Source organism: Phaseolus vulgaris, chromosome 7 (genome assembly GCF_051622355.1).
Source record: "Phaseolus vulgaris cultivar YP4 chromosome 7, ASM5162235v1, whole genome shotgun sequence".
In the NCBI taxonomy this organism is placed as follows: domain Eukaryota; kingdom Viridiplantae; phylum Streptophyta; class Magnoliopsida; order Fabales; family Fabaceae; genus Phaseolus; species Phaseolus vulgaris.
The window spans coordinates 41,478,922-41,504,071 of NC_143504.1; the positions used below are offsets into that span (position 1 = coordinate 41,478,922).

At 37.9% G+C, this 25,150-nt stretch overlaps 3 protein-coding genes across 11 annotated transcripts; 2 read left to right on the forward strand and 1 right to left on the reverse strand.

Moving 5' to 3' along the window:
- Positions 1-4,742: 4,742 nt before the first annotated feature.
- LOC137828523 (putative E3 ubiquitin-protein ligase LIN-1) lies at positions 4,743-12,551 on the forward strand. Of its 5 annotated transcripts, none has more exons than XM_090305296.1 (17): positions 4,743-5,081; positions 5,718-6,658; positions 6,846-6,906; positions 7,011-7,385; positions 7,475-7,560; positions 7,644-8,912; positions 9,171-9,315; positions 9,400-9,657; positions 9,742-10,051; positions 10,137-10,261; positions 10,351-10,470; positions 10,566-10,691; positions 11,121-11,243; positions 11,329-11,439; positions 11,638-11,781; positions 11,886-12,134; positions 12,227-12,551. In XM_090305296.1, exons 2-17 carry the CDS (start codon positions 5,718-5,720, stop codon positions 12,242-12,244), a joined length of 4,461 nt encoding a protein of 1,486 aa, XP_090161422.1. In that variant the 5' UTR covers positions 4,743-5,081; the 3' UTR covers positions 12,245-12,551. The 5 variants fall into 5 exon arrangements, with proteins under 5 accessions (XP_090161422.1, XP_090161418.1, XP_090161420.1 ...); XM_090305292.1 differs by having other exon boundaries at positions 7,475-7,559; positions 7,628-8,912; XM_090305294.1 differs by having other exon boundaries at positions 6,849-6,906; positions 7,475-7,559; positions 7,628-8,912.
- A 2,073-nt stretch (positions 12,552-14,624) lies between these two features.
- UCP3 (Mitochondrial substrate carrier family protein) lies at positions 14,625-17,463 on the reverse strand. 5 transcript variants are annotated; one of them, XM_090305394.1, is made up of 3 exons: positions 17,201-17,463; positions 16,345-16,709; positions 14,625-15,357 (listed from the first exon to the last, which is right to left on the reverse strand). In XM_090305394.1, exons 1-3 carry the CDS (start codon positions 17,202-17,204, stop codon positions 14,815-14,817), a joined length of 912 nt encoding a protein of 303 aa, XP_090161520.1. In that variant the 5' UTR covers positions 17,205-17,463; the 3' UTR covers positions 14,625-14,814. The 5 variants fall into 5 exon arrangements, with proteins under 5 accessions (XP_090161520.1, XP_090161519.1, XP_090161521.1 ...); XM_090305393.1 differs by having other exon boundaries at positions 17,192-17,463; XM_090305395.1 differs by having other exon boundaries at positions 16,824-17,462.
- Positions 17,464-18,157: 694 nt separating this feature from the next.
- On the forward strand, positions 18,158-23,587 carry LOC137829242 (uncharacterized). The gene has a single exon (XM_068636041.2). It carries the CDS (start codon positions 18,158-18,160, stop codon positions 23,585-23,587), a length of 5,430 nt encoding a protein of 1,809 aa, XP_068492142.2.
- Positions 23,588-25,150: the final 1,563 nt, after the last annotated feature.

Consider the following 25,150-nt stretch of genomic DNA (forward strand, 5'->3'; position numbering starts at 1 on the left):
TTTGTCTTTTTCTATCAAACTGAAACAATCGGTTATTTCGATAAAACAACCTAATGTTTTTATGAAATCCTTAACAGAAAATTTATTTCAATCTATTGTTTAGGAAAATAATATGTTGTCTTTATAACAAAATTATTAAGTGTTTGAAACTATTTTTAAATGATTCCAACTTATTTTAATTAATGATCTAACGACTTTGACCACTTGGTTGAGTCTATATAAAGGATTATTGATATTCTTTTCAAGAAACTAAGAAAGAAAGATTATTAAAAACGTTTTTTTAAGAAATCAAGAGCTTTGGATCATCACTTGTGTGTGGAATATGATTGGGTGTTTGTATACTTCTGTACTATAGCTCTGTAAAGCACAGGTGTATCATATTCTCTTCTCTTTGAACATTGTATTTTTGTGTGTTATTGTTTGTATAAGGCAATTTTAGAAAAGTGATTTTGAAAATTGTGGTGTTGTCAAGGAGTGGTGTGTGTTCTTAAAGGGTTCAAGATCATCACTCTTGGTGTGTGTTTTGTAATCTAGGTTTGATTACATAGTGAATTCTCAGTGGTTAGCTGAGAACTAGATGTAGCTCTTGGTTAAGAGTGAACCAATATAAACCTTTGTGTGTGAATCTCTTTATCCCTTCTCTTTTACACTATTTTAATCATTGTTCTTTCTCTACTAGTATAAACAACCTGTTTTTTCGAGAAAACAATCGGTTGAATTTCTGTAAAGAACATTAAAACTAAACTTGTATCTAGTTGAACAGAAAATCAATTGGTTCATTTTTTAGATCCTTTCACTCTACTTCCAAACTTTACGAAAATCTTGTGAAAATAATTTACCCCCTCTTATTTAGGGCGCTAATTCTAACAATTATTGCATCTTTGAAAGCTTCATTGTTTATGAAATAGGTACCTAAGTCCCAAAGGAAATTTGTCATGTTATTAGGCATTGTAAAAGAGGGAAATTGACCACCACTACTTCCTGACCCATCATCACCTTTTTCACTTTCATCCAATTGTCCAATTCCTTTGATTACCATTCATGGCAATCCTCTATCATTCACATGTATATCTTTAGTTGGGTTATCATCATCACCCAATGATTGTAAATCATCTGCAGAATTGGGTTCACAACCTTCCATGGGATTGTTTGCATCCCCTTTACTTTTCTACCTCTTCGTTTTTGAAGTAGCCCTAACTGCATCAACATCTTCAACCTTAACAAACCCATCAACTAATCCCTCACATGTTGCTTTCTCAACCTCACTCTCAACTTCAACTTCCATAAATTCAGCATTGGGCTCCCTTAACGATGAAGAATTGTGTGACACATGGTCAATATCATAATCCACCACATCATCACCCTCCCCAACATCACCCTCCTCAACAAGATAAGCTTCTTCAACATGACCATCTCAATAGAAGCCTCCTCTACATCAACTTCCTAACCATGACCCTCATCAACATGACCTTCTGCCCACTCACCATATGCATCATCACCATCACCCTCATCAACATCAGACTGATCACCTTCGTCCTCTTAACCCTCACCTTCACCCTCATCACCATCATTGTGATAGTTAGGCTTGCTTTGTACCCCTTTATCATTACCACTTTCAACCCTTTATTTTATGAAAATTTCATCCACAACATGGGCCTCTGACACATTGTATACAACAAATAAATGTACTTCACCATATATGTTTGCAATGTTCATAATAACAATTGCACCACTATCATTAAACAATAGGTGCAACTTTTCTTCCAACACACAACACCCTCCACGTGAATACCACAACTCCTTAACTGTTAATTTCCTTTAAAGTATCTTCTTCCTCTTTGGGGTCTATCATAGGCCACTTCTAGCCTTTGGAGTCTCTCCTCCATTTGCCTCATCTCTTCATCCTTTTGTGCTATAGATCTTTTTGCTGCTGCCAATTCACCCATAAGGAATGTCTTTAGAGGAGATTGGGGTTTAAAAGATTCTCCACTTGAAATATGAGCCACAAAAACAAAAAACAAAAACACAAGTGACAAACAATTGGAGAAAAGAAGTTAGTAAAAAACAAATTGAAGGTTGCGTCACTTGTATAAACTCACTCCAACACTCAAAACAAAAAATTTCCTCCCTTAGCAAAGTCTTTCTTGTGGATGAAAAAACTCTCAAATAAAAAGGTCAAAGCCTTCAACACTTGATCTCAAAGGAAAACCACCACAAAACTTGAAGGAAAGAAAAAGAAAAGACAAACAAGAAAAAAGCTAAACCAAAATATTGAGAAAGAGATGTAAGACAAAACTTGAAAAGGAAGACAAACAAGAAAAGACACACAAAAAGACTCTAAGAGACTTACTAAACTTTTAACTATGAAACTTTTTCTTTAGAATTTGTTAAAGCAAAAGGATAAAAAATTCCAGAAGGTTGAAAACAATTTGCCAATCAAGTTGAGTCCATATTTGGAAAATGAATTGTCTTTGCAATTGAAACCTATAGATGCGTTTTCTTTGAAATTTCTTTGCTGTTTTTTTTATACTAATTGTGACCTATGGAAAGAAATGACCATAGTTTGCATCATGCATATTTTTCAAGAACTTTCAATTTGCACAATTTTTTTTTTGGTTCAATTTAAATTGAACACTTGAAATCATGTGGTTGAAACTTTAAATCTACTTCTACTAAAAACAAGTTTCTAATTACTTTGCAAACTTCAAAATTAAAAGCAAGTAAGTAGAATCAAAACAAGGACTCCTAGAACACTAATGAACATAAGACTCAAAGTAAAAGGCAAGATCAACAAAAGACATAACAAGAAACATATTCAAAAGCGAAATAAGCTATGAATATAAAATGGTCGAAGAAAAATATTTGCAAGAATTAAAGGGTTGGAAAATAAAATGCAAGAAAATAAAGAGAAGAATGTAAAGGTACTTGAATTTAAAGACAAGAAAGTAAATGTACTTGAATTTAAAGACAAGAATTAAAGGTGCTAGAATGTAAAGAAATTGTAAAGTGTCAAATCAACTCAAGCAAATTAGACATAAGAACCTAAGCTCTGATAAACACATGATGTGAGTTGATTTTAGGATTGTTCATTTAGGTGACACTTTAGATTTATGATTGAGATTTTTAGGCAATTAAGAGTGAAAACCTAAGGAAAATTTCCACTGGACATTAACTTAACCTAGTGGTTAAGTAGATGTGAAGGTTCATTTCACAAAGGCAAAAGGAAAAAGACAATTATAATGTGAAGATGATGACAAGAATATGGTGCAAAATTTAAGCATGGAAAGTAATGACAAAGACAATAACTGAATGAACAAAAGGAAACCAAAAGAAGAACATATTTATGAATTGAATGGAAGGAAAAGATGAAGGAAAAAGGAAGCTTATGAGAAATGGAGTTTGAGATGATGAGCACGCCACTTGGATGATGAAATAACTCCAAGATAAGTGTTGGAAGTCGCCACTTGAGAGCTCTCAAATTCTCACAAGATAAGACTAAAGACTAAGAGGAACAAGCCTCACTAGCATCTCACACAAAATGTGCAGAATAACTTCTCTATTTCATTCAACTTGTCAATACAGTGAGGGCACATAGGGTCGGTTCACTCATTTTGAGCTAGCTGAAGCACAAGCTTGTTTTCTTTCCAGTTGAAGCCTCACAATACGCCACGTGTAAAACATACTTCTTTATGTAAATTTGATTTTTTGATTTTTTTTTCAAAAAAATCGGGAGAGTGACACGTGGCAAGTATTACTATTTTTGTTCCCTTCAATTGTTATATATATATATGTTGATGGATCATTGAAGATTTCTTACTTAAACCATGCCATGGAAGGTATATTATGCTACATAAAAATTGAAACAAACCAATTTATTAATTTTTAAAACACATATAATATAATTTTATTAGAAAAACTAGCAAATACAAAATTTTCAAATAGTCAAATTTTATTTTTTTAATCAAGTTTTTTATTATTTGTATTTAAATAATAATTTATTTTTCTTTCATTATAATAGCGTTCTTGCTAGTAGAGAAATCCCAGTAAAGAAAATATTAGAATTGGTAAATAAAAATAGCAATATAAGAATGAATTGTTAAAAAATGCAAAATGAGCCAAACCGTGGGTTGATTCAGATTTTATATTACATTCAAATCATATCAATTTGATATCCTTTTAACCTAAAACGAACCCAAATCGTTATGTATCTCATTCTAGAATGTATGTATTTTTTATATTCTAAAATATCCATTTCATATGACTCATTCTGAAATGATAATTGAAAAGGGGACAATAAGAAATCCGCCAGATAAGAAGAATATTAACATTCATGAGATCTTACTAATTTAGAAATAACAGGTAAGAAATGTGTAAGAAAGAGAGAGTTAGAAATAGATGGCATTTAATTTGTATTAACATGTGACAGTGACACCTCGAAAATGGCTTCTTCACTAACCAAAAAAGGAAAACAGTAAAAACTGGAAGAGTATTTTTTGGCATATTTATGGGATGTTGTTGGTTTGATCCATTCTAAAGCTAAGAGAATTGTTTGTTTCACTACTTCAACCATGTCAAGTTAAAACCGAAAGGCCAAGGTTGTCACAGTAATACGTGACTAATCACATTGTTAATAATTTAAGGATATAATATGCCATATTATTATCACGTACCTTAACCTTTGAACAATATAATAATATTATGTTCCTTGGTCCAAATGCCGGCAGGCACAGCTACTTCAAACCTTGTTCAACTTGTATATCGACCATGTACATACGCAAATAGTCTTCTCAGAACTTTCCTCTTGTTCTCGTTGGAGACTTTCTTCCCTACATGGCTTGAACATCTTGGCACATTCCTCATGTCCATCTCACAGACGCTTCTTCTTTCATCAAAACTCAAGTCAAAGCCTATTGTCAAACAGTTTTCGTTTCATCAGAATTTGAGTTGTTATGCAGCCACGCACACGTGCTAACTTCTCTTTGTGCACTGCTGTCACCTGCTAGAGCCTTACCATAACCCCATCTCTGGAAAATTTGCAGTGTGGTTGAAGGAAAGAAGGGAAAGAGGAACTAAGGTCAAAGGTGTAATATTTTGGAAAATTTTAATCTGGGGTTATCGTGATCAGGGTTATGCTTTGATTCTTGTTACCTTTTAGATGTTGACTTGATATGTGGTTATTTATTGAGTGATATTCGAAGTGGTGGGTTAAGTTTGTTGGGTATGTGTACTTTTCTGCCGTTTTCTTAGTTGGTCAACCTACATGCACAAATGTATATTTCTTGATGGGATATTCAGTTGTGTATGACACAACTACTTGATTCAAAAGGATGGTAGAAATGTTAAACTTTTTTCTTAATCATTTTCCGTGAGGGATTCCTCGTTAATCTTTGACCATTCTTATGCTCTAGTTGTGCTTAAAATTATGCATGTATTGATTTAGAAATACCGGTTGAGGTTAAAATTTTAGATTTATTTTGCAAATCGAATCGGTGGTTAGTTAAATCCCAGTGTACCTAAATGATGGCCTATGCTGAATATTGACTTCACCTTGATAGGTTCGTTGTTTTTCCTGCAATTGTTTGGTTGTAAATCTTATCAGACTATTCTTGTACTTTCCAATTGTCAACAGATTATGGTTTTGGTTCCTTATATGTTAAGTTGTATTGCTTCCGATAAAATTCCATTTAAGCTTTCTTTGTTGTGATTGCACCTGACAGATGGCAGGGAACTTCAGATTCACAATGGATCAGAAGGACATTGTTAGATTCTTGACTACAACTATTGATAGTTTCATTCAAGATAGGTTAATCAACAAAGAGCAAAGAGCTCAGCACAAAGAACAGTGTGCAGAGAGGTTAGCAGCTGAAGAAGGAAGTTGTGATAAGGACACTGAGGTGGAATACTCTGATCAAGCAGTATTAGCAAATCTGGATTGGGGTATTGAAGCCCTTGAAGAAGCTATCAATACCTATAACATGGAAACTAAGCTTGCCAGGCTAGATTATGCTGAGAAGATGTTGCAAGTGTGTGCAATGTTGAATCCTAAGCAAAAGACTGCTGGAGTGCCAAACTACTACCTCTCAGCTTGGGCACACCTCAATCTATCCTACTTATGGAAGTTGAGGAGCAACATTCAAAGTTGTGTTCTCCATGCTCTTGAGATGTTCACAGTTGACCCTTTTTTTTCACGGATTGATTTTGCTCCTGAACTCTGGAAAAACCTGTTTCTTCCACACATGAGCTCAATTGTGGGTTGGTATTCTGAAGAGAGGCATAGGCTTATGATGGAAGTGATGCCGGACTCTAGTGATTTGTCCTTTACAGCTGATTTTGATCGATTTTTTAACGAGTCTTTGATATTTTCTATGCGGCCACATGAGTTAGACAAATTGCAAAAGCTGGAGCAGCTTTATGCAGAATCATTGGATGAAAACACACGACTATACGCAAAATATTATAAGGATTGCATGAATTCTGATTCCACTTCATCAGGCAAGAAGGCAGCTCATATGTTGCCCATTGCTGAGCCACCAAGGACTCCTTTGCATGAGTTGAGTCGGTCTGTTCCTGATTTTGTAAAATTTGGTCCTATTTTGCCCAAGAGTGCGGGGTTCTCTTTGACAACAAGATCTAAAGATGGTGTAAATGAAACAATCAGGTTCGATTTCAAACACAGATTTTAATTTCTTTGAATCTGTGTTCACGTGTCTGTTTGTGTTTTACAATTCAGTACCAAAATGTTTGTTATATTGGTCAACTCTTTAGCTAAAGAGAATTCGACTTACAGTTTATATCGTTTGATTTGAGCCTCATAATATCTTTTCTTTCTGGATTTTGAATTTCAGCAGAGAGAACTCAACTTCCAGCCAATCAAAGGTGGAGAAACCATCCATATGGGGTGCTAAGGTGATGCAAAGATATCCATATGCTTGTTGTTAATAATATAGTTCTTGTGTTTAGATTTTAGAGTAGCATAGTGTATAGGCCTTATGATAAATTATTACATGCAGGAGAGTATCAATGAGGAGGATGAGAATGAAGATGATTCAGATTCTGAGTTTGATGATGCTTCTGTGAATTCAGAAAGAAAAAACAATATTTTATCACAAGGAACGAAGACGGTCAAGGATGAGGATATTGAGCCAAAGGTGCCTCTATCAAACCGTAAGAGTCAGATTCATTCTCCTGATATCTTCTCTCCCTTGGATTCTCCAAAAGCAGGTCCAAATAATTCATCCACAAATCCTGATACAAACCGTAAAAGAGAACCCAAATATCTTCGCTTACTGTCTACTCGTTTGAGGGACTCAACTACTTCTGACTCTTTATCATCATCTCTGGAATTGAGCACTGATCACATTCTCAACTCTGATAAAGAAATAATGGTATGCCGGATAAGATCTATACAATCCCGTTTGTTATTTAGTACTTGTATTGCTCTAGTTCAACTATGTAATGGTTCCTTGGAATATAGGGCTTGAAGAATATTAAGAGGAAAAACAATAACCAAACACCAAGTATGAATAATGACAGTGGGAATAGCCTAGGACTAAATGACAGGTAATCACCATTTTTTGCATTTAAGCTATATTCTGTGATGCTCTTGTGCTAATATATTTGGTTTGCTGTTCCCTTTGTGAAAGTGATGACGAGGAAAATCAAAGCTTCACTACGTTGCCTAAGTTAGAGAAGCTGGCAATTGGATCAAAACCACCTAAAGATTTTGTTTGCCCAATCACAGGTCAGATATTTTGTGATCCTGTGACCCTTGAAACAGGGCAGACATATGAAAGAAAAGCAATTCAAGAATGGCTCAGAACAGGTAACACGACATGCCCCATCACACGACAGCCTCTATCAGCAAATATATTGCCCAAAACAAACTATGTTTTGAAGAGATTGATAACATCATGGAAAGAACAGAATCCCGAACTGGCGCAAGAACTCTCGAATTCTAACACTCCAAGGGGTTCTTCCTGTTCTCCATCTGCAAAAGACTTCCAAATGCTCTCCATTACACAGAGAACAACTGATTCACCAGGTCTGAAGAACAAAGAAAATTATATTAGACAAAGGAGCAACAGATTTATGCGAGTTTCTGTTGCAACATCTCCAACTAGTGTGCTATCTCAAGCTGCAGTAGAAACAATTTTGAATTCCTTGAAACCTTACATTTCAAGTCTTTGTACATCAGAAAACTTGCAAGAATGTGAAGAAGCTGTATTGGAAATAGCAAGATTATGGAAAGATTCAAAGACTGATCCTCAGATTCATGCTTATTTATCAAAGCCAACAATCATAAGTGGTTTGGTGGAAATACTTTCAGCTTCTATGAATAGAGAAGTTTTGAGAACATCAATTTATATACTTTCTGAACTGATTTTTTTAGATGAAAGTGTTGGAGAAACACTTAACAGTGTTGATTCTGATTTTGATTGCTTGGCTACTCTGCTTAAGAACGGTTTAGCTGAGGCTGCTCTTCTTATTTACCAACTAAGGCCAGTTTTTGCTCAGCTTTCGGCACATGAACTTGTACCATCTCTTGTGCAAGTGATTCAGAATGAAAACGAGGCATCAGATGATTTTCAGTTAGTTATAGACCCCAAAGATGCAGCGATAGCAATTCTTGAGCAAATTTTAATTGGAGGGGATGAATATGGCAGGTCCCTTAATGCTTTGAGTGTTATTTCTGAAAATGGAATTCCATGCTTAGCGAAGTATCTAGAGAGGATGGAGGGAAGGAGGTGTGTTGTTTCCATACTTTTGTGTTGTATGCAAGCTGAAAAAGGTTGTAAGAGTTTGATAGCCAACACAATTGAATTGTCTCCTGTCCTTGAATTATTTCACGCTGGAAATGATAGTGTGCGAGGCATCTGCGTGGAGTTTCTCTCAGAACTGGTTCAACTGAATAGGTGAGGTAGAAGCTTGTTTATCACAAGCCAAATCTTCTTTTCTCTTCAGCTATTTACTCTCAAACGAAAATGCCATTGTTTTTATCTTGTTCAGTATTTTTATATGCATAACTAGAGTCCAGTCCCTATATTCTATCCCTTACAAAATAATAGAAACATGTATTATAGAAACTAGAGTAATGTTCACTATGCATTTAACGAAAGAGGTTAAAGGACGAAAAAAGACTATTTAACCTATTATTTTTTATGGCATTACAGAAGGACAGTCTGCAACCAGATATTACAGACAATCAAGGATGAAGGAGCATTTAGTACGATGCATACGTTTCTTGTATATCTTCAGATGGCTCCAATGGAGCATCAACTTGCTGTTGCTAGTCTTCTTCTTCAGATTGATCTTCTGGTTAACCTTTTGAGATTACTTCTTGTTACTAAGATGTAATTCTCCTGTTTACTTCCTATATTTATTTTGTTGTCAAATCTTCAGGTTGAGCCACGGAAGATGAGCATTTACAGGGAAGAAGCGATAGAGATACTTATAGAAGCACTATGGCAAAAGGATTTCTCAAATACTCAAATGAAGGCTTTGGATGCTTTACTATTTCTTATTGGACAAGTAACCACCTCTGGAAAGTCGTACACTGAAGCTTGGTTACTCAAGATTGCAGGATTTGATCAACCTTACAATGCTTTACTTAAGCCTGGCCAGTTGGGACAGTATGACAATGAATCAATGGAAACAATGGTTTGGGACTACGTGGCATTGATTGATGTTTGGGTTTTATTGATTATTGATCTCTCTCCATTCTAACAGATTTTTATTATGTAGGAGGATGAAAAAGATGCTATGAACTCTTGGCAGAAAAGGGTAGCTTTTGTACTTTGCAACCATGAAAATGGTTCAATATTTCAAGCTTTGGAAGAATGCCTAAGGAGTAATTCTTTAAAGATGGCAAAATCGTGCCTTGTTCTTGTCGCATGGCTCACACACATGCTCAATACTCTTCCTGATACCGGCATAAAGAATGTTGCTCGCAAATCCTTGCTTGAAGAACTTATGAATGTCCTGCTATCATCTAAGAACCTGGAGGAGATGATATTGGCTAGCCTAGCCTTGAAAACTTTCATTGGTGATCCAAGTAGGTTTATTTACTCTTAGTCGTAGACATTATCTTTTAGTTCTATACAAAGGATTACTAAATGGGAAAACGGTCAATGTTTCAGTTACTCAAGAAGCACTTAGAGCTTATGCTAAAAGAATCTATAGAACCATGAGGAAGCTAAAGAGATATTCAACAGTAGCAGTTGATATTACGAAAGCTTTACTAAACTTAAACTCTATTGATGTGGTGAGTAGAATGGTAATTTGGAATATAGTTCAATTCTTTTAATATAAATCTGTTTAGAAAAATAACTATTTTAATTCTCTATTTTATAGACAGAGTTGTGGAGTTGTAAGGAAGTTGTGGAGTTAGATTTGAGTTCAAATGGAGAGGTGCTTTCTTTGCACTACATGAATGGTCAGGTCTTGAGTGGACACTCTGATGGAACTATCAAGGTAGATTGTCCTAACAATTAGAAACGATGTGGTTGTGTTGTGTGCCTATGTCTCGCTATTTGTCTTAACAATGTCACTTGGTACCGTCTTACTAGGTATGGGATGCAAGAAAGAGAATACCAAGAGTGATTCAAGAAACTCATGAGCACACAAAAGCTGTAACATCTCTATGTTCTTCAGATGATAGACTATACAGTGGTTCCTTAGACAAAACCATCCGGGTAATCTATCTTACTATCACAAGAAAAACTGGTCTGATACTTGGTTACCCAATATTTTATTTTGTTGCACACACGAATTAAAAATGTAGCTAAGATTTGAGGTGATGAGTGGCTCTTTTGTTTGGCATGTTTACATCTTTCAACATTTCTTCACTTCAAATCAAACTTGTTGATAAGCAGCTAAGAGTAAAGTGTACTATCCCAAACTAAGATTGTGAGTGAAGTTTAATAGAATAAGTAAACATAAATGAATGTCCTTGACATAGGAAAAGCCCTGAATTCGTTTGTGTTGAAAACTGTAGAAGAGAGATGCCATTAACATCTTGAATGAACAGATTTTATGATCAACTACATAATGCATCTTTTTGTTGACCCTAGCTTAATTATAGTATCGAATATGCACCACTGAATGATACTGCTGAAGTACAGGTTTGGACAATCAAACCAGATGAGATTAAATGTATAGATGTTCATGACGTAAAGGAGCCGGTGTATGAGCTGACAGCCAATGCCAAATTGGCATGCTATGTATCTCAAGGAAGTGGAGTTAAGGCAAGCCTAATATGTTTCTTGAACAGCTCAAATTGAAATGTAGTTCCATCATAAGATAAAATTAATAAAATTTGAGATGTTACAGGTTTTTAATTGGTCAGAGGCTCCAAAGCTCATCAATTTCAACAAATATGTGAAATGCCTAGCTCTTGCTGGGGACAAACTGTATTGTGGCTGCTCTGGTTACAGCATCCAGGTAAGAATCTTCTTACATTACTTCATATTCTTGTTGTGTCTTTACCTGAAACAAACCAACCGACAAACAAAGAAAGCTTAAGCATTGACATCCATGTGCTGTTTTCGTCTATAAAGCAAGCCACTTTGGCTACACATGAAAAAAACTTCTCTTCAATTTATTGCCCATCTTAAATATTGTGGGGGTGAATAATGGCAGGAGGTTGACTTGTCCAAGAATACGTCAAACTCATTCTTCTCCGGAACAAGAAAGTTGTTGGGAAAACAAACCATATACACCCTTCGAATTCATGATGATTTCCTCTTTGCTTGTGGTTCTTCTGTTGATGCAACTGCTGGAAAGGTAAATGCCAATTCTACAGTTCTGTGTGCCACCAAAGTTGTTGCCATTCATTATAGACATGCATCCTTGCTTGTTTCACTTACTTTTCCATCAATTGATGTCAGATATTTTCACTTTCCTCCAAAATGGTGGTGGGATCACTCTCAACAGGACTTGATATCCATCGTGTAGCTATTAACAGTGACTTCATATTTGCTGGTACAAAATTTGGCACCATCGAGGTTTGGCTAAGAGATAAGCTCACCCGGGTTGCTTCAATCAAAATGGCTGGTGGTCACACAAAGATCACATCATTAGTATCAGATGCAGATGGTATGATGCTTTTTGTTGGTTCTTCTGATGGCAAGATCCAGGTTAGGCCATAATCATTAGAACAATCATGATATCATAAAAAGAAGTTGCTTCTTTTCCACTAACCCATTCCCTCCATGGATTCTTGCTGCAGGTTTGGGCTTTGGATTAAGCACAGTTAATGAACAAGTATAATATCCCTTTCTCCACATGTAAATCAATTGTTGATGAGTTTTTCATATTTGGGATCCTAACAGATTTTATAGGTTGGCTAGTAAAGAAAGAGTTTTTGTTAGATTATATCATCCAAATAAGATGTTCTACTTCCATGGTCCATGTACAAATTGAATTGAATTACAGTAAGTAAAACATCAACTTGCACAACACACAAGCATCTCCTAGTTGTTAACCCAACTATGAAACCAAAAACAGAGACTTTTGAAGTAAAAGTTTAATAGGAGATCTATGGGTTCTAAATATAGGTTAAGGTTACTGCTTCGTTTTTTCTAACTGGGTTCTCATTATTTTATTTTAGTTATTTTGTTTAATCTTTTGTATTGTATTTGTTTGGATGTTTATTTTTCTGCTTTTCATTATTTCTATTTTCTGACTTTTTTAACTTATATAATACGAAAATATTACTTGACTACTCAAAATTTCTAAAACAAAGTGAATTCGACTCCACCAAATTACATTTCATTGGAATGGATTTTAATATAAACAATAACATGTAAAAGAGATAAAGTTCTTCAATTATAACTTTATTCATTTTATAAAAAAAAAACTTTATCCACTAAAGTGTATTTCTAAGTATTATATTTAATATAAATGTTGAAAAATGAGTTGATTTCGTTCGGTTTGATTTATATTCACAAATCTCAAACCAACTTTTATTTATTTTGAAATATTGTCTCAACATGTTTATCAATTTTTCTTAATAAATTTGATCTCAAACTTTAGCTGAATTCTTTAACTCCAAACAAAAAAAAAAGTAAAAAAATTAGTTGTTGATTTTAGTTCATAAAATTGTGATAATCTAGACAAAAAAATTGATTTAGTCCTTAAAAGCACAAATTAATCTATAACCTTTATAAGTCAAGTTAATTACTAGAAAATACAATTTAGTATCAAATTAAACTTTAAACATTACATTATAATGAAAACAATTGTCCAACAAAACATAATAATAGAAAGTAAATATCTTTCTATTTATTCAAAATTTTACAAATTAACCAGAATTTCTTAATTTCTAAAACACTCAAATTGAATTAATTTCTTTTTTTTATATTGTTACATTTTTTAAATATTTTCTTTGAATAAAACAATTCAAATTTACTAAATTTTAATTTTTCTCGTTTAAATAAAATATTTCAATTACTACCAAATACAAAAAATATTTAAATATGTTAATAATTTAAAAATATCAATATTGATAACCATTTTAGTTAATCTTGGTCGATATTAATTTTTTAATCCATATTTGTCGAAAAAATTCAATTGATATTGAAAATTAAAATTTTAATTAATTTCAATGGAAATTATTTTCAGTAGATGTTTAGTCACGAGGGTTAGCTAGGAAGTGAATTAACTAGCAATTCTCATCTTTTTTTCATCTTGTGTTTGCATTTTTTTTTCAATGAAAGTTGTTTCTTCCAGCACCGCCAACAAATTTCTCTGCAACCCCATTAAAATTAATTTTGGAAAAGACTGTTTTACTTATATTAAAAATGACTTCGGAATTATTTTTCCATAATGATTTTAGAACATACTTTCTAGAATTCATGAAATATAATTTTGAAAAACATTTTTCAGAACAAAATTTTCAGAATAAACCTTCCATAACGTATTATATATTATTTATGCTTCAGAATGTGTTTTTAGAATAAACTTTCGAGAGTATACTCTGGAAAGAGCTATCCAAAAAATAGACAAATTAGATGGGACATTTTTATCATTTCACTCAAGTAATGGAGTAGAGGAAGAAATTTGACGGAGTGCAAGAAGAAACACCTAAAAACCAAGGAATAACATTTAATCTCTTAACACACTTTATTTTTCTTTTCTCCACTTCATGTGTTTCCAAAATTTCATATCATATGTAATCAATCATGTTTTTCCTCAACGTTTCTGATAATTCATGGGCTACTTTTTTCTTGTCTGCACTTAGTTTATATGCAATTTGCATTGCTTCTCTGTCTCTCACCGTTGTTTGGTGGACAACAAGTAGTTGAATCCACATGAGTTTATGCTATTTCAGGTGACAAGTTGCTCAAAGAAGTGGACATGACAGAGCCAAAAAAATGTCTGCATATCCATTTTATATCAGGCATGCAGATAATATAATTTGGTTTGAATTTTTACTACACTGTTCAACAATGAATAGTCAAGACCAAAACACCCAACCTTCAATTTTGAAACTTTAGAAAATGAAATGAAATTTTGAATACCTCAAACACTGACTTTGAAATTTCATCTGAAACCTTCATTTTATCTTTCAAAGTTTCAAAATTGAGTGAGGATTAAAAAAATAACTCATAAGAAGCTCACTCACATTAAAACAGACAGTACACATAGGTATTATAATTTAATCCTCCCTTAAAAGAGAGACTTGTAATTTATCCCAAAAAATTATACACTAAGCTAAAAGTTGAAAAGAGTGGGAGATCTGGGTGTTACCCCGTAGGCCGTGATTAGTGAATTTATTATGTAGGAATGAATGGCACTATAAATCAAAATACCATATTAGAAAGAAGAGAGCCCTGCAAATTTCCTAAACTTCTCATAGGAAACCCAGAACACAAATTGCCATGGGCCAAGCCTTGCCCAAGTGGGGAAAAATCCTTTCCACAATGCTCTTGTTCCTTCAACTTTTACTGTCTTTACCAAGCAATCATAAGAGCTATTATATAAAACTTTCCCTTCCTTTTTGGCTGCTTGATTCATCATTCTAGTCTTCACAACATCAGCTGGACAACTTAAAGAAGTTGCAGCTAAACCGGATATGATGGAAGCTAATGTGTGGGCATAAACATTATCATCGGCTATCCTACTTCTAATAACAAATTGTTTAGCATGGTCATAACAGGCAAGTTCTCCCATGTTCACTAGGAAGGCTCTTTGGATATTAGGGAAAACACCCTTCCACAGTCCTCTAAATCCTTCAGCTCGGACAATTTTGTTCAGAGCATCAAATGGCCCCGAATACCGAGGTTGATGACCTTGGTTCATCCTTTGGCCATCAGCTTGCATCCTCACCTTGACAAGATCGGCAGGGCTGGCTATAATCTATAATAATGAGAGCAAACAGCAGAACATTGTAATTTTGAAACAAAAATAGCCTTAAAGGTGAGCAGTTCATTAAACCATGTGGCTAAAATAAGTACTATTCAAAAACTTTTCCACGTTACTGTTGTTGGATAATATCATTGTAAAATGGTAGTTTATCACAATGCTAAGGTGATAATTCTTCGTTTTTATTTGACCTTTTCTCATCCTTTATATCTAATGGTTACTAACCTAACTGATAAAATCATCCTATTTCTTCACTTCTGTCTTTCCTGAATGATAGGGTGGGTAATTCGGAATGCATCTTTCTATTAGTTCAATATGTGAACCCTACACCTTTAAGCTCTTTGGTTGAGTTTGGCTGTGTTATTTGTGTTACATTTGTGTATTGGTACTATTGACAAGCTCTAAAGCTTAGTAAGCTTAAACTTGACTAAGCTTTAAGCTTGAGGAGAGTGTCAATATAAAGGTAAACCCAGAAACACGTAAAAAGTCCCCCTATAGATGGAATGACTTGGACCGGGATCAAGACAAGGCAGATGATGTTATGTATAACACTGAATGCACTACATAATTTCCATTTATGCTAATCCTTCTGGTAACTAAAAAATAAGCATCCATCAGAACAACAAAAGCCATGCAATGCCAAATCAATCATTAATTTAAAACTGAGAAATGGATTACAGGACTATATGTGCTATACTATGTTCATTAAATCTTTCAGATGTTGCTCTTGGAACTTGGAAGCATAATATCTGCTCTTCAATCTCTCAACAACAGAATTCAAAATCAAGAAGCTGAAACTTTTCTACTTTTCCTTCCACACTGACACCTGTATATTATATTCTTTGATTATTATCTCCATGCTCAACATTTTCAAATGAAAAGGTAAAAAAAATCCAATTACAAATATTCACTGAGAGAAATACTAAATCAACAAGAACTATGATGAAATACATAACACATTCCAGACCAAACAGTTCTCACCTGAGCCACGACACCAGAGGCTCCACCGACTACAGCCTTGCCAACAACAGAGAATGAACCATTATCAGCAGAAACCACACTTCTCAGGTGCTCATACCCAACAATTCGAATAGGCGTGTAGAACAGGTGTCTAATAATTGCTGGAGACAGGCCACTGTAAAGGCCAACAACACCTTGTTCACGGACAATGCCCAAGCCTACTCGAAATGCGCTAGCGGGAGAACTCGATGAAAGTGATTCACCATGCAGTTGGAGTCTTGTTTTGATCAAGTCTACGGGGAAAGTCGTGGTTTCAGCCACCATAGCTGAGAATGATGTTACTAAGACCTTTGTTTGAGCACTATCAACTCCAACATTTTGATGGCCTGGTTTCATTTGGGTACATTCAAGAAATACCTAAGTCACCACAAGGCTATTCAAGGAAACCAGTGACTGTTATTAAAAATGGAATCTTTTGACTGCAATGCTTCTTCCTGTACCTATGAAACATAAATTCAGATTGCATTGTCACAACATATGAAACAGTTGTTTTTCTTTCCACCAGTATTCTCCTGTTGACATAATCTTATTCAAATATGAACACCTCTTTCAGAAACAATTCTAACCCTAGTAAAACATATAACCGACCTAAACGCTAAACCAAAGAAGAAGAAAACGTATTAGTAATTCTGTTGATGCCATAGACAATTGGGGAGTAGCAAGAACTATGAAGCCCTGAAATTGTTATCAATTCAGAACTATGAACTAAGAAAGAATGATTTGTTATCAATTCAGAACTAGAAATAACAATACGATCAATGAAAGGTTTTTGAATAAATGACCAAAACGCAGAACAAACGCAACTTACGTAACCTACTCATCAGACATCGACGGTTAGATTCTAATTTTCCTCAGCCATTCGGAGCAGTGGATGATGACACGGTTCTGCTCTATCAGCACCCAGAAAAACCCACAGGTAATTGAAAGAAAATACATGTACATGTACATCAACAATAACCTATACATCTATACGTATTTATGCCCTTATACATCTAGGTACCATACAAATAATCTTTTATATGATTTAGAATGAAGTAATATTAGGGTATAGTTGTGATTGTTCAAAAGCTACAATCTTAATTTGTTGGTAGAAAAACAATGCATACTTATGGAGGTGGGATTTGGATCTTTATTTGTATAGAAACATTTTAATAGCTGTACCGGTCCGCACCGGACGACCGCAGGATATTCATGGTAAAATCATCACAAAACTCTGCGTCTTATACGACTCTTCGTCCTTCCATGACCTCTAGCCGGACGAACGAGTGGTTTATGTCGAATAAATCTAATTTAATCCAGAACGTGGTTACACGTGTAGAAAAGAGCAGTTATAACAACCATTGACGAAGTAAAAACACGTCCTCTAGACCACTCCCCTGGTTTTCAGGAAACCACCAGGCACGACCCAAAGACCACTAAGCATGTCTCTAACCATCAACTGATTGGCCCACATGGCCAAGGCCCAGGTCAACCTACTAAAGGGACTTCTGAAAAGGGGGGAAAGGTACGTTTTCCATACTATCAGAGAATTCTCACTTGAGCACCATCGCTGACTTGAGCGTCGGAGTGCAATCGCAGGTACCCCCGCCGGCCGACCGAAGCACGCAAAGAGAAAGAAGACTTGAAGAATAGGACAACCAAGAGTGAAGAAGACACCTTGTATCGACGTGGATCAACATTACTCAGTCCCCAATATCCATACAGGTACAATTGGCGCCCACCGTGGGGCCCGAGTAATCATTATTCCCAGACCCAAGGATCCCAACGCTTGAAGATGGACTCAACGGCAAACAACAACAATGATATCTCCGAAGAGCATAGGACCATACTCCAAACCCTCCAGATTCAGATGCAGGAGTTACTCCAAAAAGGAGTCATCGATCAACTTCGCCAGGATGAAGAAAGGAAAAGACGAGAAGAAGAGCGTCAACAACACGCAGAGGAGATAGCACAATTGAAAGAACAGAACAAGAGATTGTTGGATACACTTGAGCAATCTGAACGCGAAGGGCATTCACGTGCACCTTCTCCATCACCGTTCCAATCAGGAACAAGAACAATAGCCCAGGCTATACCTCACACGTCACTCGTTCAACACACCCGTCAGAGTGCAAAGCCAGTAACCCCAAACGAGGTAGCAAACCCGAAAGGCCATCCGTTCACTGATGACATCATAGCCACTCCTCTCCCTGACAAGTGGAGGGGCCTAACGATAAACCTTTATGACGGTTCCACAGACCCAGACGAACATCTGAATATATTTAGAACTCAAATGACCCTTTACACAACCGACCGAACGGTATGGTGTAAAGTCTTCCCCACCTCTCTCAGGGAAGGCCCCCTTGGATGGTTTTCGGACCTTCCACCCAATTCCATTGCAAGCTTCGACGCTTTGGAATTGAAGTTCACCACGCAATACGCCACAAGTAGACCTCATCGGACATCCTCCATGTCTCTTCTAAATGTCAAACAAGAAAGGGGAGAATCATTGAGAACATTCATGAACAGATTTAGCAAAGTGTGTATGAACATTCGTAATCTTAATCCAGAAATAGCCATGCATCATTTGGTCTCGGCCATACTACCAGGAAGGTTCACTGAAAGCCTTATCAAACGACCTCCGTGCAATATGGATGAATTAAGAACAAGAGCAACAAAGTTCATGCAGATAGAAGAACATATTGACTACCATCGAAAAACTTATGCTGAGAACACGGACAATAGCAAAGGAATTCGTCCCCCCACAATACCGACCGACCGAGAACGACATCGCCCCAATAGGGGACCCCGTTTCCACAACTACACTCCCTTGATTGTACCAAGGGGTAAGGTTCTCGACGAAGCACTGCAGATTGAATTGATTCCGACATTGAGGCCATCACAAACCCCTCCCAATGCCGACACCAGTAAACGTTGCCAATACCATCGTAACTATGGCCACACGACCGAAGGATGCCAAGCACTGAAAGATAAAATTGAAGAGCTCGTCCAGGCCGGTCATCTGCGCAAGTTCGTGAAAACCACCATCACTGCACCCAGGTCACCCCAGCGTGATCATGATCCCCGCGAACGTTCGGGACGAAGAGACGACCGGACCCGTGACAACCACTATCGTTCAAGCAGAAGAAAAAGAAGCGAAAGTCCGATCAGACGAACGAGGCCTAAAAGCGAAAGCCCTGAACGTAGAAGTCGAACTAAACAAAAAGTTCGCACAGTCATCAATACAATCGCTGGACCGGTGTCGCTCGGTCAGCCCCCTCAAGAAATTAATTACATTGCAGGCGGCTTTGCGGGTGGAGGATGCTCTAATTCGGCAAGGAAAAAACATTTGAGAGCAATTCAATCCGTTCATTCGACTCCCACACAACGCCGACCGCATATACCACCAATCACTTTCACTGACGAAGACTTCACAGCAATCGATCCATCTCAAGATGACCCCATGGTAATAACTGTGGAGATAGATAAATTTGCAATTGCAAAAGTTTTGGTAGATCAGGGTAGCTCGGTCGACATCCTATATTGGGAAACGTTTAAGAAGATGAAGATTCCAGAAGCAGAGATACAACCCTACAACGAGCAGATAGTTGGTTTCTCAGGGGAAAGAGTGGATACGAAAGGATTTATCGATCTATACACCACGTTCGGGGATGATTACCTCAGCAAGACCATCAACATACGATATCTACTCGTTAATGCCAATACATCGTACAATATTTTGCTCGGTCGACCATCTATCAACAGATTGAAAGCCATTGTCTCAACTCCTCATTTAGCTATGAAGTTCCCCTCGGTCAATGGAGACATAGCAACCGTACATATAGACCAGAAGACAGCACGAGAGTGTTATGTAGCTAGCCTGAAGGTGGAGCCGACCCGAAGGCTTTATACCACGTCAGCCGAACGGACCACAGAGCGAAGAGGTCGGTCAACAGAAAGACGCTCCAGAGGAAGAGAATCTAGAAGACACTTGGTCGCTTTAGTCGATCTAGATCCTCGACTGGATGATCCCCGAATGGAAGCAGGAGAAGATCTTCAACCCATATTCCTTCGGGACAAAGACCGGAAAACATACATGGGAACATCCCTCAAACCAGACGACCGAGAGACGATCGGTAAAACATTAACAAAGAACGCTGATCTTTTCGCCTGGACGGCTGCAGACATGCCAGGGGTAAAATCAGATGTGATTACCCATCGATTGTCTGTTTATACAGAGGCCAGGCCGATCGCTCAAAAGAAAAGGAAACTAGGTGAAGAACGGCGGAAAGCCGCACGAGAAGAAACCGACAAGCTAATTCAAGCTGGTTTTATTCAAAAGGCCCACTATACGACATGGCTAGCCAATGTAGTGATGGTAAAAAAGACGAATGGAAAATGGAGAATGTGCGTAGACTACACAGACCTTAACAAAGCGTGCCCAAAGGACTCATATCCTCTACCTACTATCGACCGGCTGGTCGACGGTGCAGCCGGTCATCAAATCCTAAGTTTCCTTGATGCTTATTCAGGTTACAATCAAATACAAATGTACCACCGTGATCGAGAAAAAACCGCGTTTAGAACAGATTCTGATAATTTCTTCTATGAAGTCATGCCGTTCGGCCTCAAGAATGCAGGAGCCACATACCAACGACTCATGGATCACGTATTCCACGACATGATCGGTCGGAATGTAGAAGTATACGTTGACGACATCGTCGTCAAATCAGACTCTTGCGAACAACATGTTTCTGACTTAAAAGAGGTTTTTCAAGCCTTGCGTCAATACCGCATGCGTTTAAACCCGGAGAAGTGCGCGTTCGGCGTAGAAGGGGGGAAGTTCTTAGGCTTCATGCTCACACATCGGGGTATAGAGGCTAATCCAGAAAAATGCAAGGCAATCACCGAAATGCGAAGTCCCAACGGACTCAAAGAGATCCAGAGACTAGTCGGCCGTCTCACTTCGTTGTCTCGATTCGTACCTAAGCTTGCCGAACGAACGAGACCCATCATAAAACTTCTGAAGAAGACAAGTAAATTTGAATGGACAGATGAATGTGAACAAAATTTCCAACAGTTAAAAGCATTTCTGGCATCTCCACCGGTCATCCAGAAACCGAACGCACGGGAACCCATTGTGGTCTACCTCGCCGTCTCCAATGAAGCGGTGAGTTCCGCTCTGGTACAAGAAATTGAAGCGGAAGAACGACCGGTATATTTTGTAAGTCGAGTCTTACATGACGCAGAAACCCGGTACCAAATGGTCGAAAAAGTTGCCTTCGCTTTGGTCATCACCGCACGACGGATGCGGATGTATTTCCAAAATCACAAGGTCATTGTTAGGACTAACTATCCCATTATGAAGATTCTCACCAAACCTGACCTCGCCGGACGAATGATAGGTTGGGCAGTCGAACTGTCAGAATTCCACATCGAATACCAACCCAGGGGAGCCATCAAGTCCCAAGCCCTCGCCGACTTCACAGCAGAACTCACTCCCTATCTGACCGAACGGACTCCCCGATGGACACTATACGTAGATGGGTCATCTAACAGTCGTTCGTCCGGAGCAGGAGTTGTACTTGAAGGACCAGGGGAGATTGTTGTCGAACAAGCCATGAAATTTGAATTTAAAACTTCCAATAATCAAGCCGAATACGAAGCTATAATCGCAGGTTTGCATCTGGCGATTGAATTGGAGGTAACAAATATAACTTGTAAAAGCGACTCCCGTCTAGTCGTCGGACAGCTTACAGGGGAGTATGAGGTAAGAGAAACATTACTCCAACAGTATTTTCATTTCGTAAAAAATCTTCTAAACAGGTTCAAAGAAATCTCCTTCCAACACGTACGGAGGGAAAATAATACTAGGGCGGACGCTCTATCGAGATTGGCTACCCTAAAAAAGAAAGGCGCCCACCGGTCGGCCATACACGTGACCCTGGCTAAACCAAGTGTTGGTACCGAAGAATGCATGGCGACTGACACCCAACCTAACTGGATGACTCCCATAAAACAATATCTTACCGATGGTGTATGCGATCCACATTTGGAGAAAACGATGAAGTTACAAGCCGCCCGATACATACTGATTGGCGAAGATCTTTACAGGAGAGGGTATTCCCGTCCCCTCCTAAAATGCCTTGGTCCAGAACAAGTCACTTATGTAATGACCGAGTTACACGAAGGGATATGCGGAACCCATTCAGGAGCGCGGACTATGTCCGCCAAAATTCTAAGAGCAGGATACTACTGGCCGACCTTACAAGGAGACTGCACTGAATACGTTCAAAAGTGCGTGAAATGTCAAGAGTTCGGCACCCTATTGCACCAAAAACCAGAGCATTTGCACTACATCCTATCCCCTTGGCCGTTCGTGAAATGGGGAATGGATATTATCGGACCTTTCACACCCGGAAAAGGGCAATGCAAGTTCCTACTGGTGGGTATAGATTACTTTACCAAATGGATTGAGGCTGAACCACTAACAGCCATCACCGCCCGGAACGTACAAAGCTTTGTGTGGAAAAACATTGTCTGCAGGTTCGGCCTACCTCAGATCATTATCACAGACAACGGTCGACAGTTCACCGACCGTGGGCTAGCTGAATTCTATGAGAAACTTCACATCAAACATATAACGAGTTCGGTCGAACACCCTCAAACCAACGGTCAGGCGGAAGCCGCCAACAAAGTTATTCTCAATGAGTTAAAGAAGAGACTTGGCCCGTCCAAGGGAAATTGGACTGAAGAATTGTTAGAGGTTCTGTGGGCTTATCGTTGTACTCCCCAGTCAACAACTCAAGAAACACCTTATAGCCTGACGTACGGCACAGAAGCCATGATTCCGGTCGAAATCGGCGAGCCTTCACTACGCCGACAGACGTTAGACCTAGACTTAAACAAGGAAAGTCTACTAGTCGGCCTCGACCTCATCAATGAATTAAGGGACAAATGCAAGATAAGGGAAGAAGCATGCAAGATACGAGCAGCACGAAGGTACAACTCCAAAGTGAAGCCACGAAGCTATCAGAAAGGAGATCTAGTTTGGCGCATGCGCAGCGACGCCCGGAAGGACGGAGGAAAGTTTTCAAGCAATTGGGAAGGTCCGTTCCGCATCTCCGACACAGCAACAGGAGGAGCTTATTACTTAGAATATTTGTCAGGAAAATCTGCACCGAGAACGTGGAATGCCACGCATCTCAAATTTTATTACAGTTGATGAATAAACTTAGTGCACTCTTTCCTCGCTCGGTAGTTTTATCCCTAAGGAGGGTTTTCTACCGAGAAGGTTTTAACGAGGCACTTTAAATCACCAATCTTGGTCAGAAATTCAGTTAATTCACCGTTCATTCGGTCAGAATACATAACGAAAGTTATCCGAATTATAACTTAAACGTTATTCACCAATCTTGGTCAGAAATTCAATTAATTCACCGTTCATTCGGTCGGAATACATAACGAAAGTTATCCGAATTATAACTTAAACGTTATTCACCAACCTTGGTCAGAAATCGAAATTATTTATGCCTCGTTCGGCATCAGAATTATTCAGAATTATTTATGCCTCGTCCGGCATCAGAATTATCTTATTACTTTAATGTAATCAGAATTATTTATGCCTCGTCCGGCATCAGAATTATCTTATTACTTTAAGGTAATCCGAATTATTTATGCCTCGTCCGGCATCCGAATTATCTATTAATTCATTAACCGTGCGTTCGGCCAGAATATATAACGAATTATAACTTCAACGTTATTCACCAACCTTGGTCAGAAATCGAAATTATTTATTAATTAACCGTTCATTCGGTCGAGATTATATAACTACGGCTATCCGAATCATATACTTCTTCAAAACCCGGATCTATGCTCACAACAATCTCTGCAACATAAACACGAAAGTAAGAAACAGATACGCTATTAGCCGAACGACCGCAAGAAGAAGGTGCTCACCTTTTAGTTCCGCCTACTGCTTGGACGACCCATAAAGAGCTATCAGTTCCCACGTAGGGAGCCTACACGGTAGTTGATTCACGACCATCAAAATTTCTTGGTCGATGGGAGACAAAGATTCCCAAAGCCGATGGTCAAGAGAGGTGGGATTCTCCGTCCAATAGAATGGAAATTTTGTGCCTCCAGCAGCATTATAGAATAGATTTCGTGCACCGGACGACCGCAGGGTACTCATGGTAAAATTATCACAAAAACCCCTGCGTCTCATACGACTCTTCGTCCTTCCATGACCTCGAGCCTGAGGGGCAAGTGTACCGGTCCGCACCGGACGACCGCAGGATATTCATGGTAAAATCATCACAAAATCCTGCGTCTTATACGACTCTTCGTCCTTCCATGACCTCTAGCCGGACGAACGAGTGGTTTATGTCGAATAAATCTAATTTAATCCAGAACGTGGTTACACGTGTAGAAAAGAGCAGTTATAACAACCATTGACGAAGTAAAAACACGTCCTCTAGACCACTCCCCTGGTTTTCAGGAAACCACCAGGCACGACCCAAAGACCACTAAGCATGTCTCTAACCATCAACTGATTGGCCCACATGGCCAAGGCCCAGGTCAACCTACTAAAGGGACTTCTGAAAAGGGGGGAAAGGTACGTTTTCCATACTATCAGAGAATTCTCACTTGAGCACCATCGCTGACTTGAGCGTCGGAGTGCAATCGCAGGTACCCCCGCCGGCCGACCGAAGCACGCGAAGAGAAAGAAGACTTGAAGAATAGGACAACCAAGAGTGAAGAAGACACCTTGTATCGACGTGGATCA

What these genes read in the sequence shown, in the direction of transcription:
- LOC137829242 (XM_068636041.2), top strand. Translation starts at nt 18,158, where the DNA reads ATGGACTCAACGGCAAACAACAACAATGATATCTCCGAAGAGCATAGG.
- UCP3 (XM_090305393.1), bottom strand. An exon ending in CCTCTGGTGTCGTGGCTCAG is followed by an intron (nt 15,358 to 16,344) that starts GTGAGAACTGTT and finishes TCATTATTATAG; the next exon opens with ATTATAGCCAGCCCTGCCGA.
- LOC137828523 (XM_090305292.1), top strand. Translation starts at nt 5,718, where the DNA reads ATGGCAGGGAACTTCAGATTCACAATGGATCAGAAGGACATTGTTAGA. An exon ending in ACTCTGATGGAACTATCAAG is followed by an intron (nt 10,471 to 10,565) that starts GTAGATTGTCCT and finishes CCGTCTTACTAG; the next exon opens with GTATGGGATGCAAGAAAGAG. An exon ending in CTCAAGGAAGTGGAGTTAAG is followed by an intron (nt 11,244 to 11,328) that starts GCAAGCCTAATA and finishes GAGATGTTACAG; the next exon opens with GTTTTTAATTGGTCAGAGGC.